Source organism: Callorhinus ursinus, unplaced genomic scaffold (assembly GCF_003265705.2).
Source record: "Callorhinus ursinus isolate GAN/ISIS: 27379988/994484 unplaced genomic scaffold, GSC_fseal_2.0 scaffold14, whole genome shotgun sequence".
NCBI lineage: Eukaryota > Metazoa > Chordata > Mammalia > Carnivora > Otariidae > Callorhinus > Callorhinus ursinus.
The window spans coordinates 33,949,266-33,961,381 of NW_027397076.1; the positions used below are offsets into that span (position 1 = coordinate 33,949,266).

Sequence of the window (12,116 nt, forward strand, 5' to 3'; positions counted from 1 at the left end):
TTCTTTCTTTCTTTCTTTCTTTCTTTCTTTCTTTCTTTCTTTCTTTTCTTTCTTTCTCCTTTTTTAGAGAGAAAGAGAGAGCATGAGAGCAGGGTGGGGAGGGGCAGAGAGGGAAAGAGAGTATCTTAAGCAGGTTCCATACTCAGTGTGGAGCCCGATGTGGCATTCGATCTTAATGACCCTGAGATCATGACCTGAACTGAAATCAAGAGTCGGTACGCTTAACCAACTGAGCCACCCAGGCGCCCTTCTTTCTTTTTCTTTTTAAAAATTAATTTTTAATTATTTAAAAATAATTTTAAAATAAATTGAATTTTTCTAGAGCAGTTTTAGGTGTATAGCCAAATGGGGAGGAAGGTACAGAAATTTCCCACATACCCTACCCCCACACATGCATAGCTTACCCCGTTATCAATATCACTCACCAGAGCAGTACATGTATTTCAATTGATGAACCTCCATTGACATATCATAGCCACCCAAAGACCATAGTTTTCATTAGGTTTCACTCTTGGTTTTGTATATTCTATGGGTTTGGACACATGTATAATGACATTGACATGTATCCAGAAGTATAATATTGTATAGAGTATTTTCATTGCCTTAAAAATCATCTGTGCTTGGGGCGCCTGGGTGGCTCAGTCGTTAAGCATCTGCCTTCGGCTCAGGTCATGGTCCCAGGGTCCTGGGATCGAGCCCCACATCAGGCTCCCTGCTCGGTGGGAAGCCTGCTTCTTCCTCTCCCACTTCCCGTGCTTGTGTTCCTTTTCTCACCGTGTCTCTTTCTGTCAAATAAATAAATAAATCTTAAAAAAAAAAAATCATCTGTGCTCTATCTGTTCATTCTGTCTCCCCTCTGGCAACCCCGGATCTTTTAAGGTCTAACACTAATCCATAGTTTTGCCTCTTCCAGATTGTCATTGAGTCATAATCATACAGTATGTGGGCTTTTCACATGGGCTTCTTTTACTTAGTAATATGCATTTAAGGTTCTTACATGTCTTTTCATGGTGTGATAGCTCTTTTTTTTTTTTTTTAGTGCTGAATAACATTCCCTTGTCTAGATGTACCACAGTTTATTTATCCATCCATTCACCTACTGGAGGACATCTTGGCTGCTTCCAAGTTTAAGCAGTTGTGAATAAAGCTGCTATAAATATCCATGTGCAGGTTTTGTGTGGACATAAATTTAGATAAATACCAAGGAGCATGATTGCTGGATGATAGGGTAAGAGTATGTTGGGTTTTGTAAGAAACTGCCAAACTGTCTTCGAAGGTGGCTGAACCATTTTGCATTTCTGTCAGCACTGAATGAGAGTTCCTGTTGCTCCACATCCTTGTCAGCATTTGGGGTTGTCAGTGTTTCAATTTTGGCCATTTCCATAGGTGTGTAATAGTGTCTTGTGGTTTTGATACTCCTTCTTTTAAGGTTAGTGTTACAGATGACACTTGGTGGCTGGGAAGACTAAAAGTTATCATTTGAAGGGAAAACATGGTTGATTTCATTGATTTCTCAATGACTTGATATCTGAAAGGATTGAAAAGGTAAAGTAAGTCACACAGAGACGAACAAAAAAGTTAAGGGTTTAAAAACCCACAGCCTTAGTCTCTAGGAGTTTCTACAGTTTTCTCACTGATAGTCTCATAAATAAATACCGGATAAGGATAATAGTCATAATAGCTATTTGGATAATTAATGCTATGTTCAGTTAAAGCTAAAAGCCAGGGCTACTATTAAGACAATCAATGTAAATCTACTTGAGAAGAAAAAGAAAATTCCAGTGAACAAATTAAATAACAAACAAAAATCCAACTGCTGTAAATTCTGAAAATCTCCGGGGGTCTCATTATCATTCAACATAAATCCTTACAGACTTATTTATTAACACAGAACTACTAAAATGAGCATTTATCTCCATCTGCAAGTGAAATTAGGATTTAGTGGAAAGGGGGAGAAAAAAAAAGAAAGGGTTTTCAGGCTCTAAAGCTGTCTTTACAATGGTTTGTATTTTATGTTGTATGCCAGTGTGTGCTTTTAAGATAATTAAATTGTGTAGGTTATTTTGGTGATTTAAGAAAAAGCTTTGGTTTTCCATTGCCTTCGTTATTTTGTAAGATTTGAAGCATGTCAAGGGGCAGGATTGGATTAGGAGTGGTGCTGGATTTTCATGACAGGACTGTTAGCTCTCGGGGTCCTAGCTCCTTTACCTGAAATGAAGGGTTTGAACCTAGATGATTTTTTTGAGATCTTTTAGGCAACACGGATATTCTCTGATTTTTCAGCTGCTCATGGTACTCCCTATTCTTTAACAAAGCCTTTGACTCTACATTCACTGCAGACTTAATGAGAAGCCATTAAAAGTGAGCCGGCTGTTTTGAGATTGCAGGCATATCACTCAACCAAGCACAACAGCAATGATAGGACAAGGTCAGCGGGCTTCAGAGGACTCAAGAATTTCTCTGTCAGAGCACCCCACGGCCAGAACAGTCTAGAAAATCTTGCAAGGGCTGCTGTGTCTGCTATGTTACCAAACTTGTTCTCAACATCTCTCTTTAATAATAGATCTTTGATTTTTTTTTTGAGGCTATAACATATATATATCTGAAATGAAACAAAACAAAATCAAATCCTGAAAGACAAGGGTTTTCCTTACACAAAAGCAAAATGTGTTTCACATTTTATGTGTTGGCCTTGGTCCAAATTAAATAATCTGGGAAAGTCATTAAATGCATTTAAGAGTTTAAATACTGTTGCCCATTGTTCCTCCTCTCTGGGTCAGCTTTATGACCTAAAAGAGCTTATTTTTAAAAGAGTTTATTTGGGTACAAAAAGTGTTGTAAACCCTTGTTGCTTACCTGCAGATTTTGTCAGATGTACTACTATTCCCTATCTATCCCAACTTCTTGCTTCTAGAATCTTGAAGGAATGTTTGATAAATAGTTTTTTTCTTCCTGTTTGGTCCAAGACAGCTTCTGAGACAAACCCAGGGACCTAGTAAGGATATTTTGTGTTTAAACTGTTGTGACTTATCTTTCAGATATTTTAATCTAGCAAAAACACAGAGTTAGCATTGAAACATGAAAAATCATTGTTCCCCTCCCCTGTAGTGGTGATGACTTCTTGTCTGTAGACCCATGAATGGACTGTGGACGGGAAACACAATTATTCTTAACAAATTTACCAATTTTAGTGAAGTGCTTTAGCAATTACCTGCACATGCATATGCCAGATTTACGTCTTTTAGGTGGTAATGTATAATTAATGGTAAGCCATGGTGACCAGACGTCCAGGGATGTGTTCAGAGTCAGTTTGTCTCTGTTGTCCTCTAACATTTTTTTTTTCTTTCTGCAGCTATGTGGCATCTTGATCCTGGGAGGAGCAATTTGGATCCGAGTTAACAAAGATGGTCAAGAGGTAAATAAATAGATACAAGCTTCTCTGCTCTCAAAGTAGTTTATTTCTCTTATAATGATGAAAGTAATGACAATAATAATATGAATATTTCCATAGCCTTTTCCTTAACTGCCTGATGTAGTCCTTTGTGCTGGTATGTGATTTTATAATTTAATTCAATTTAATTAATCAAAATTACTCACTATGTGCCTGGCACTGTGCTAGGCATGGATCAATCCTTCTGGAGAATGGAGAGGTGTTATTTCAAAGATAGGAAGATTGCCATGAACGTGTAGGTCGGAAGGGGCTAGAGTGGAAATCAAGCTCCTTCGTTATTGGCAGAAGGCCAACCTGAAGTGTAGCTGGAGGATACGGACTACCATTCCTCCACACCAATGTCCCTAGTACGAGGTACTGATCGTCATTCGGCTGATCCCAAGGTGGGAGGGTGGTCCAAAAGTAAAGAAGATGAGAAGTTCTTTTGGAGAAGAAGAATTTGAATCTGTGTTTTAAAGGCAACAAGGTACAAAGATGGTTGGTAATTACCTGTGCCAAATGGCATCGAGGGTGACTCCTCAGAATAGTAAGAGGCTGGTCCCGCTGGGGTGACTCAGCCGTTGGCTGGGGGTGTCCAGCCTCTTGCTATCTAGATAAAATTAGCACGAGCCCCTTCACCACGCTCCATTCCACGCCCTGTGGCAAAGCTCTCACCAAGATGTCCACAGGTCAGGACGAAGTTTAGTTCAGAGAGTTAATTCTGGCTCCGGTGTTTGGATCGCACGCATGCGTGCTGTTTCTGTTCTGCACCACATACACCTTTGCGGAGGTGAAAGAGTGCCTGAGGGGAAAAGGGGAAGGCACGGGCTTTTCCTTTGGTTTTACCCAACATAATAGCTGGCATCATTTCCTGGCTCCCCCGCTTCTATTCTTCTCTCGCCCTTCTTCTCAAGGGCACTCCACCCCCCAAATTATTATTCTTAACCGCATGCAGGGCACTTCCCTTGTTCTCTGTGGTCTGGGCCCTTGCCACCATTCAGGATCCCATCTTCCACTGCTAGAGCCTTTTCAAGGTATTTATTTGCCCAAATAAAGTTTCTGCCTCTAAGAGGAATTTTGATCCTGATTTGATAATTATTAAGATATATTAAGCCAGCAATTAATGTATTTTCTCCAAAAACTTATTATGCCGTGATGAAGCTGAATGCCTTTGGAGACAGCCTTATGTAAGAAAGATTAAAAGCCAATTAACATGTGTTCTGATTCCTTTCCTCAACTGCGTGGCTTTTCTGCCCCTTCCCCCTTCCTGCCTGCCTGCCTTCTTTCCTCCTTTCTTCCCTCCCTCCCTCTCTCCCTCCCTCTCTCTCTCTTCCTCCCTCCTTTCCTCCCTCCCTCCCTTCCTTCTCTGTCTCCTCTTCTCTTTTTAAAATCGGCTCTCTACCCTTGGAGAACCCAAAGAGTCGCAGAAGCCGTTACCAGCTTCCTCATTGTGCGCCTACCCACAGTGACGAAATTGGGTGCGGGACAGGTGTGGCAACTAGTTGGTAACATCCTAGCCCATCTGGATTTCATTTATGGTTTTATACTGATAACTGTTAACCATGACTTCCTGGTGGCCTTGGGCTCTGGGTTTGAACTCAAGAAGGGTATTTGAAGATGTGCTGAATCTCTGGTGTCTAGAAGCTGATGTGTGACTTTCGGATGCATAATTAAGCATAGAGATTAAACAGCCACCTATTCAGAGGGTGCTTTGGCCTTTTTAAGATATGTGTGCAGCCTGTCTTTTATTTTATTTCTGGTTGATATGGGAACATTTTCTTTCCCCCAAGTGCTTCTGGTAAACAACTTTGGTGTTTAGTCTGTTAAGAAATTCCACACATTGAACGTATTAAAGGAACATTGTTGTCCTTGAGAGGGTGGGGCTCCACATCTGGGGACACGGAATGAATTCATAGAGTGAGGCAGCATCTTTGGGTACATTTTGACTCTTGTGCTCTGTCAGCCTCGAGCCCTGGATGAAAGTCTCTATCCGCTAGGACACCCTTAACCAGCTTGACTTCTGTGAAATTGGCTTGATTTATCTTTATCTGAAGTCAGTGACAGAAAGAATGGAGACTGCAAAGAACTGAATTTTAGTAGTGGAAAAACAGAGCAACAGTTTTAGAGGGAAAAGCGTTGAGCATGAGGGCAAAAAGGAAGAATGTCAGGGAGGTCTTTGTGCACAACTTTTAGCATATCGCTTTGTGCTGAAAGGGTCTCTCATTAGGACACTTTGTTTTTCCTGGGGAAACTCAGTGCCCAGAGGCAAAGCCTTTGGCGGAGCCATTCTAGTCTCTGGAGATCTCTTCGAATCCGCAGAACACCCAATGTTCAGCCATTAGAAATTCTCCCTTTGTCTTAACACACACAGACACTGTTCATCCAAGACAGCTTTTTAAAACTCTGCTGTCCCTTTCCTGGAGTGAACACCTGAACTCAGATTTCCATTTCTTGCCTGAAAAAGAAAAGCCACTTGTTGGGCTGGGCTTGGAACAGCAACCCCCCAGGCATCCAACACACTGCTTTCTGGCCAGTCTCTGGCAGGGGATCACACTGCCCACACCAGTCTTATAGAACTGCCTCATTACCTGGCGAATAAATGCTGGCTGCACTCTGTAGTCTCACCTGTAGATATTTGACCTGTTATTTCTGTGTGGCCTGTAAGCCAAGTTCTGACAACTCAGACAGTGAGTTACCCCTTTAGGACGCCTTCTGGTTTACCTGTACTGGCTGACCTTCTAGGGCGGTGTTTGATGGCGAGTGGGTAGAGGGGGTTTCCTAATGCTGCTTTTTTTGTCATTATCTACTTTGACCCAGGTGCCAGGCGTGTTTATTAACAAAACCGATTTCTTAGCTCCAATATGAACAAGCAAACAGCAATCAAATAAACAAAAAACCCGAAAAACAAACAAAAAATCTTTAGGACAGAACCAAGCTTTCTAAATATGTAAGTTGAAACATTATCTGTAAGCATAGACTCTTAGAGACAAAGGAGGCCTCAGCGATTACAGAGGGTGACCCAATTTCCTTTAGAAATGGGAAACTGGGGCCCCACAGGATTAATTGAGTAGTCTAGGGTTAGAACCTTAGTTATATATAAGGACCCTGACTAGAGTATAAATATCTTTGTTTTAATGCTTTTACAGTTTCAGCACATTCCTTCCTATTGATTGTTGAATGAAGCTTTCCTCTAGGCTATGAGCTGGTTTTTAAAGTCTTTAAAAACGTACACATCATTACTAGTAGGTTTTTTTGTTTTTTGTTTTTTTTTAATGTATTTCCTGTTAAGGGAGCTGACCCACATGCTGTGCAGCAGAATCTAGGAGGCAGAGTCTCTGAGTTAGTGTAACAACTAGTGTTCTCCCTGGAAATAGCCCAGTAGCTATACAGAGATCATACAAGGTGGATGAGGTCCACGGAGCGCTCCTGTACAAGTATAGGCACAAGACTTCCCTTTTCGCTTGTGATTTATGTGGAGGGCAAGTGGTAGATTGAGGCTAGGGATCACGAAGGTGATGAAGAAGAGTATGTGTATTGCTGGAGAGAAGAACTGAATTACGCAGGGAGGGTAGCCCAAGCCCATATAAGGAGCCCTAGGATGTTTTCCTCAATATCCCATTGATTAACAGGCAAAATAAAGAGTTTCTGAAGACTCTAAAGACCCTACCTTCTGGGGACAAGGAGATAGAATTATGTGGCATATCAAGATCTAGACTTATTTTCTTAGTTTAAATATTTTAGTTCATTTTGACAAGTGTATAGACCTGTGTGATTACAATTACAATCAACATGCAAAGCATTTTTATCAACCCATAAATGTTTACTCATAACCCTTTGCAGTCAGTTCCTTCCTTCCTTCCTGTCTTACTCAAAGTCAAGCACTGCTCTGATTTCTGAGTTACCTATTCTTGAATGTCATATAAATGGAATCATACAGCAATCACTCTTTTGAATATGGCTTATTTAGCTCACCATAATGTTTTTTAAAGATTCATTCATATTGTTGGGTCTCTTGGTAGTTTGAGGAACTTGCCTTTCTGATTTAAATAATTAAATTGCCATAAAAAAACGCATGCTTTACTATGTGACTCTTATGTATAAAACACAAAATATGCAAACCAAAGGTCACATCATGGGTGAAAGTACCTATCCTTCTAAGCTTTTAAAAATAATCGGCATTTTAAAAGCCTATTGCATTTCTTCCACACAGCATCCAATATATCATCTTAGAAAAATGTAAGTTGGATAAGTAACACCCCAATAGAATGTAAGCTCCTGGAAAGCGGGATTTTTTTTGCTTCTGTAGATCACTGAAGTATCTCAAGGTGCTAGAATAGGGCCTGGCACATACTAAGTACCCAATGTCTATTTGTTGAACAACCGATATCGAAGAAAGGGATTTTCTGTCATTAATCTCGTTTTTATTTTCAGATTCTCAACTCTGGGGATTTTGCCACTAGCCCCTATATTTCTGTGAACATCTTGATTGCTGTGGGGTCTACCATCATGATTCTGGGTTTCCTGGGATGCTGTGGCGCCATTAAAGAAAGCCGCTGTATGCTTCTCTTGGTGAGTTCTCCAGACAAAAGGCAATACCCAGCCTTCGGGCTTCTGAGGATGGTCTGCCATTCCCATTGTCTGTCAAAGGGAGTTGCCAAGATTGATGAAACTCTGACTTTTGTTTAGGGGAGTTGATTATAGATGCTAATATTTTTTAGCTTAGATTAGAGGATGCCCTGAGTAATTTTAGTCCTTCCTTCCTTGTTTCCTTCCTTCCTTCCTTCCTTCCTTCCTTCCTTCCTTCCTTCCTTCCTTCCTTCTTTCCTTCCTTCTTTCCTTCCTTCCTCCCACTCTCCCTTCCTTCCTTCCTTCTTCCCTCCCTCCCTCCCTTTCTTCCTCCCCTTCCTTTCTTCCTCCTTTCCTTCCTTTCTTCCTCCTTTCCTTCCTCCCTTCCTCCCTTCCTCCCTTCCTTCCTTCTTTCCTTCCTTCCTTCCTTCCTTCCTTCTTTCCTTCTTACTGAGTACCTGCTGTATGTCAGACACTGTGCTAAAAGATACATAGACATTAAGACAATTAGAACCCATTAGGGAAGACTGACAAGTCAACTATTAGCTACAGTGTGAATGGGCCAAGAAGAGGAGGACAAGGGTAGGGGAGAGAACTTTCAAGCTGGAAACAGAAGTGAGAAAGGTGTTTGTGTGGGTGAGGGGGTGATGGTGATGGGCTTTCCAGGGAGAGAGGTTGGCCATACGATGCTGGCACGTTTAGGGTATGACAAGGCCTTGGGTATGGCTGGAGTGTGACAGAGGCTGTTTTTAGTAAATGATGGGAAATGGGAATTTAGTAAATTTAGTAAATGGGAAATGATGGGAAATCATATTCCACGTTAACAAAATCATAAGAGAGGGAGGTAATCAGATTTGTCACTTAGAAAGCTTCAAGGAAGATGGATTGGGTTGGGATAACCCACAAACATTTACTTTTAACATGCGCAGTAGAAAATAATATATGGATGTAGAAAAAAAATTTGGAAAAAGATCATGACACATTTATTAGATAAAACCTAACATTAGCATTTACAGAGCTCGTTTAAGCTTGTTTCTCTCATAGAGTAAGTATTGTGTCTGTCCCTGAAAGATATTTTGTAACAGTTTGTGTATTATGAGGGGAGGTAGAGACAGAGCTTAACAGGATTTTAATAGTATCCCTAGTGGTTGCCTTTTGGTCAATAAGGCCTCATTTGCACTTTGGGAGATTTAATTATTCGAGGAGCTTGTTTTAAAGAGAGAAAAGCCAACTTAAGGGCTGCATTCTTTAAAGTTATAATTTGGAAGGGTGGGGGGATGGGTCAGCCTGGTGATGGGTATTAAAGAGGGCACGTTCTGCGTGGAGCACTGGGTGTTATGCACAAACAACGAATCATGGAACGCTACATCAAGAACTAATGATGTCATGTATGGTGATTAACATAACAATAAAAAATTTTTTAAAAAGTTATCATTTGGTAGATCTGAGACAGGTTTCAGGAGTGTACATTTATAGCGAGATCCCGGGTGATTCTGCTAGCCGTAGAAAACTTGTTTTGAACTCACTTCTGAGGTTTGTTTTAGAGTTTGTGTTTGATGGAGAGAAAGAAGTAGGAAGATAATATTCAGATAATTGCATCTAAATGTTCAAACTTCCCTCCATTCAACATCACATTGATGCCTACAGTCCTATCAATAAATTTTTGTTTTAACCACTTTGCTTGGTCAGTGTTTGAAGCAAAATTTTTTGACTACTAATGGCCCCCAAATTGGCTTTTTGAGGCCAAGGGTAGAATAAAGGAGGAACGCGGTTATTATTCCAACTGTAATACAGTCCCTATTGCAGGAAAAAAAGCGCGAAGCCCAAACGTCCCAAGATGATGTGACTGAATGCGCTGGGGATAATGTGTATTCCATTTCTTTCTTTTCCTTCAGTTTTTCGTGGGCTTGCTTTTGATCCTGCTCCTGCAGGTGGCAGCAGGTGTCTTAGGAGCTACTTTCAAATCTGACGTATGTACACATGATATTCGATAATTTTGCAAAAGTCTGAAAAATCAAAATACTACCTTCTGGCATGAATAATTTAACAATGCTTTTCAATTTTCAGTCCGAGCGCATCCTGAATGAGACTGTCTCTCAAAATATAAAGCTCTTAAGTGGAACAGGTGAGGAGGCCCAAGCCTTCCAGAAAGCCCTGAGGGAATTTCAAGAAAAGGTAATTGGAACTTATAGGCCATTTGGGGAATTGGGCGTCGGTTTTATGTTTACTTAACTTTTAACAGGTGTATTCCTTAACATAAAAACATGTCTCCATTTTGCAGATTTTGACTATTCTGTCACTGGGCAATAAGAGACATCCAAGAATATTTCTAACTTTGTTTCCAGCTTCTTATAAAGCTCTGAAGCAGTTTAGAAGGACAGAGATTAAGAAGATACGTTTATGACCAGTTAAGCCTCAATTGGACCAAATCAATAGTTGTTTCATATTTACCATCCAGCGGGAGAGTGTGTTTGGGGCACTTGGAAAGTCTCTCTCTCTTTCTCTCTGCCTCCATGTCTGCCCCACTCTGTCATAAAAATAACTACAGGTATCATTTATTGCCACTTAATATGTACTAGGCCTTACACTCAGTAGCTCACTTAATTTTTATGACAACTCTTTGAGAGGGATCGTATTATCTTTATTATCCCTCTTTTATAGATAAGGAGGTTAGGTCTTGGAGGGGTCTGACAGCTAATGAGTAATGAGATTGGAATTTGAACCCAGTTGTCTGACTATTTTTTTTTTTTAATTGGTATACCAGCCCCTCCCTTATTTACTTATTGAAGTTGCTTCTCTGTCTTTAGGGTAAAGTCAAAACTTGGGCAGGCGTTGAAGGGATTATACTCTCTGGCTCTTACCCAGTATTTTAATATTAGTGAACACTACTCCATAAGAATAAAACAAAAACAAAACAAAAACCCTCCACTCTAGTCCAGTCACATTCCTCTACTCAGGATCCCTTAAACAATTCTGCCTTCCTATCTTGCCATCATTCTCTCTTGTGGAAAATACTAACACTTTTCTCTTTCTTCCCAAATACTACGTGTACTTCAAGGCTTGACTACAGTACTACTTACTCTGTGAAACTCCTAATCACTCCTTCTTCATTCAGAATTCCCATCGTATGAACAACATGTAGCATTCAGTTCACGTGTTAGGGAAATTCTCAGAATCTCAGAGGACAGTTGGACTTTGTAGGGCCTTTAACTTGACTTCTCACTGATTGAAGTATTTTATATTTATGTTCATCCACTCTCTAAACATTGAAGAATTGAAAGTTCATCAGTTTTTGCCCATTCTATCCCATTTATATCTAAGGCTGATGATTAGTATGTTCATTCTTAGTTTGAAACAAAACCTGACTCCCTAGGATTTACATCATTTAGTCCTCGTTCTTCCTTCTGGACTTTCAGAGGAAAAAGAAAATCTACTGATGCTTCGGCACATTGCCACTTTTACTTTGACAATGGCTATCGTATGACTTCTAAAAGCTTTGCTTTTTAAGTTGAAACATCCTTAGTTTCTTGAACTATTTATCAGATGACTTTTTTTTTTTTTCCAGAGCATTCCCCAGTTCCTGTTTGAATAGACTCCAGCTTGTAAAAATTCTGCTTAAAGCATCATTTCCAAGAGCTGAAACCTGATAGTAGTCAGTCTCTGTTTCACTTCCTCTGGGGTGTGCTTTTCCCAGCTTCCCCAATAGCTGCATTTCTTGATCCTCTCCCCTCTAGCATCCCACTCTGGAGCCCAGATCAATCCAGGTTTAAAGCAGGAAGAATTTAAGCAACTCAGTTCTTCCCCTGGGTGGGACTGACCATCCTTGATCCTCCCTGGTGGTTGACCTAAGACAAAATGTACTATAGGTAACCACTGATCTCTGGATTGAGTCCTGAATCACACTTGCTGCACATTGTCCCTGATATCCAAGGTCTCGGTACCAACCACGGGATTCTAAATGTTCTGTTTATTGTGGCACAGTTCTGAATTACTTCCATTCTTGTACACTAATCCTATGCCTGAAGCTTCCTATGTTCATAGAACTATAGTTCTTTTTTAATGCCCATTTTGAGTTCCTTCCTTCCTTCCTTCCTTCCTTCCTTCCTTCCTTCCTTCCTTC

The 12,116-nt window shown here is 40.5% G+C and overlaps 1 protein-coding gene and 1 long non-coding RNA gene across 2 annotated transcripts in view; one reads left to right on the plus strand and one right to left on the minus strand.

Moving 5' to 3' along the window:
• The window catches only part of LOC141374107 (uncharacterized), a 15,175-nt gene extending 11,834 nt beyond the window's left edge, over positions 1-3,341 (minus strand). Inside the window, exons 1-2 of the long non-coding RNA XR_012380696.1 lie at positions 3,212-3,341; positions 2,857-2,992 (exon numbers count right to left, since the gene is read on the minus strand). This is a non-coding gene — a long non-coding RNA (uncharacterized lncRNA). The remainder of the gene's footprint in view (positions 1-2,856; positions 2,993-3,211) is intronic.
• TSPAN8 (tetraspanin 8) overlaps positions 1-12,116 on the plus strand; it is an 83,177-nt gene that overhangs the window by 61,553 nt on the left and 9,508 nt on the right. Inside the window, exons 5-8 of the mRNA XM_025882868.2 lie at positions 3,353-3,415; positions 7,862-7,999; positions 9,892-9,966; positions 10,064-10,171. Coding sequence (XP_025738653.2) covers positions 3,353-3,415; positions 7,862-7,999; positions 9,892-9,966; positions 10,064-10,171 — 384 coding nt within the window. The remainder of the gene's footprint in view (positions 1-3,352; positions 3,416-7,861; positions 8,000-9,891; positions 9,967-10,063; positions 10,172-12,116) is intronic.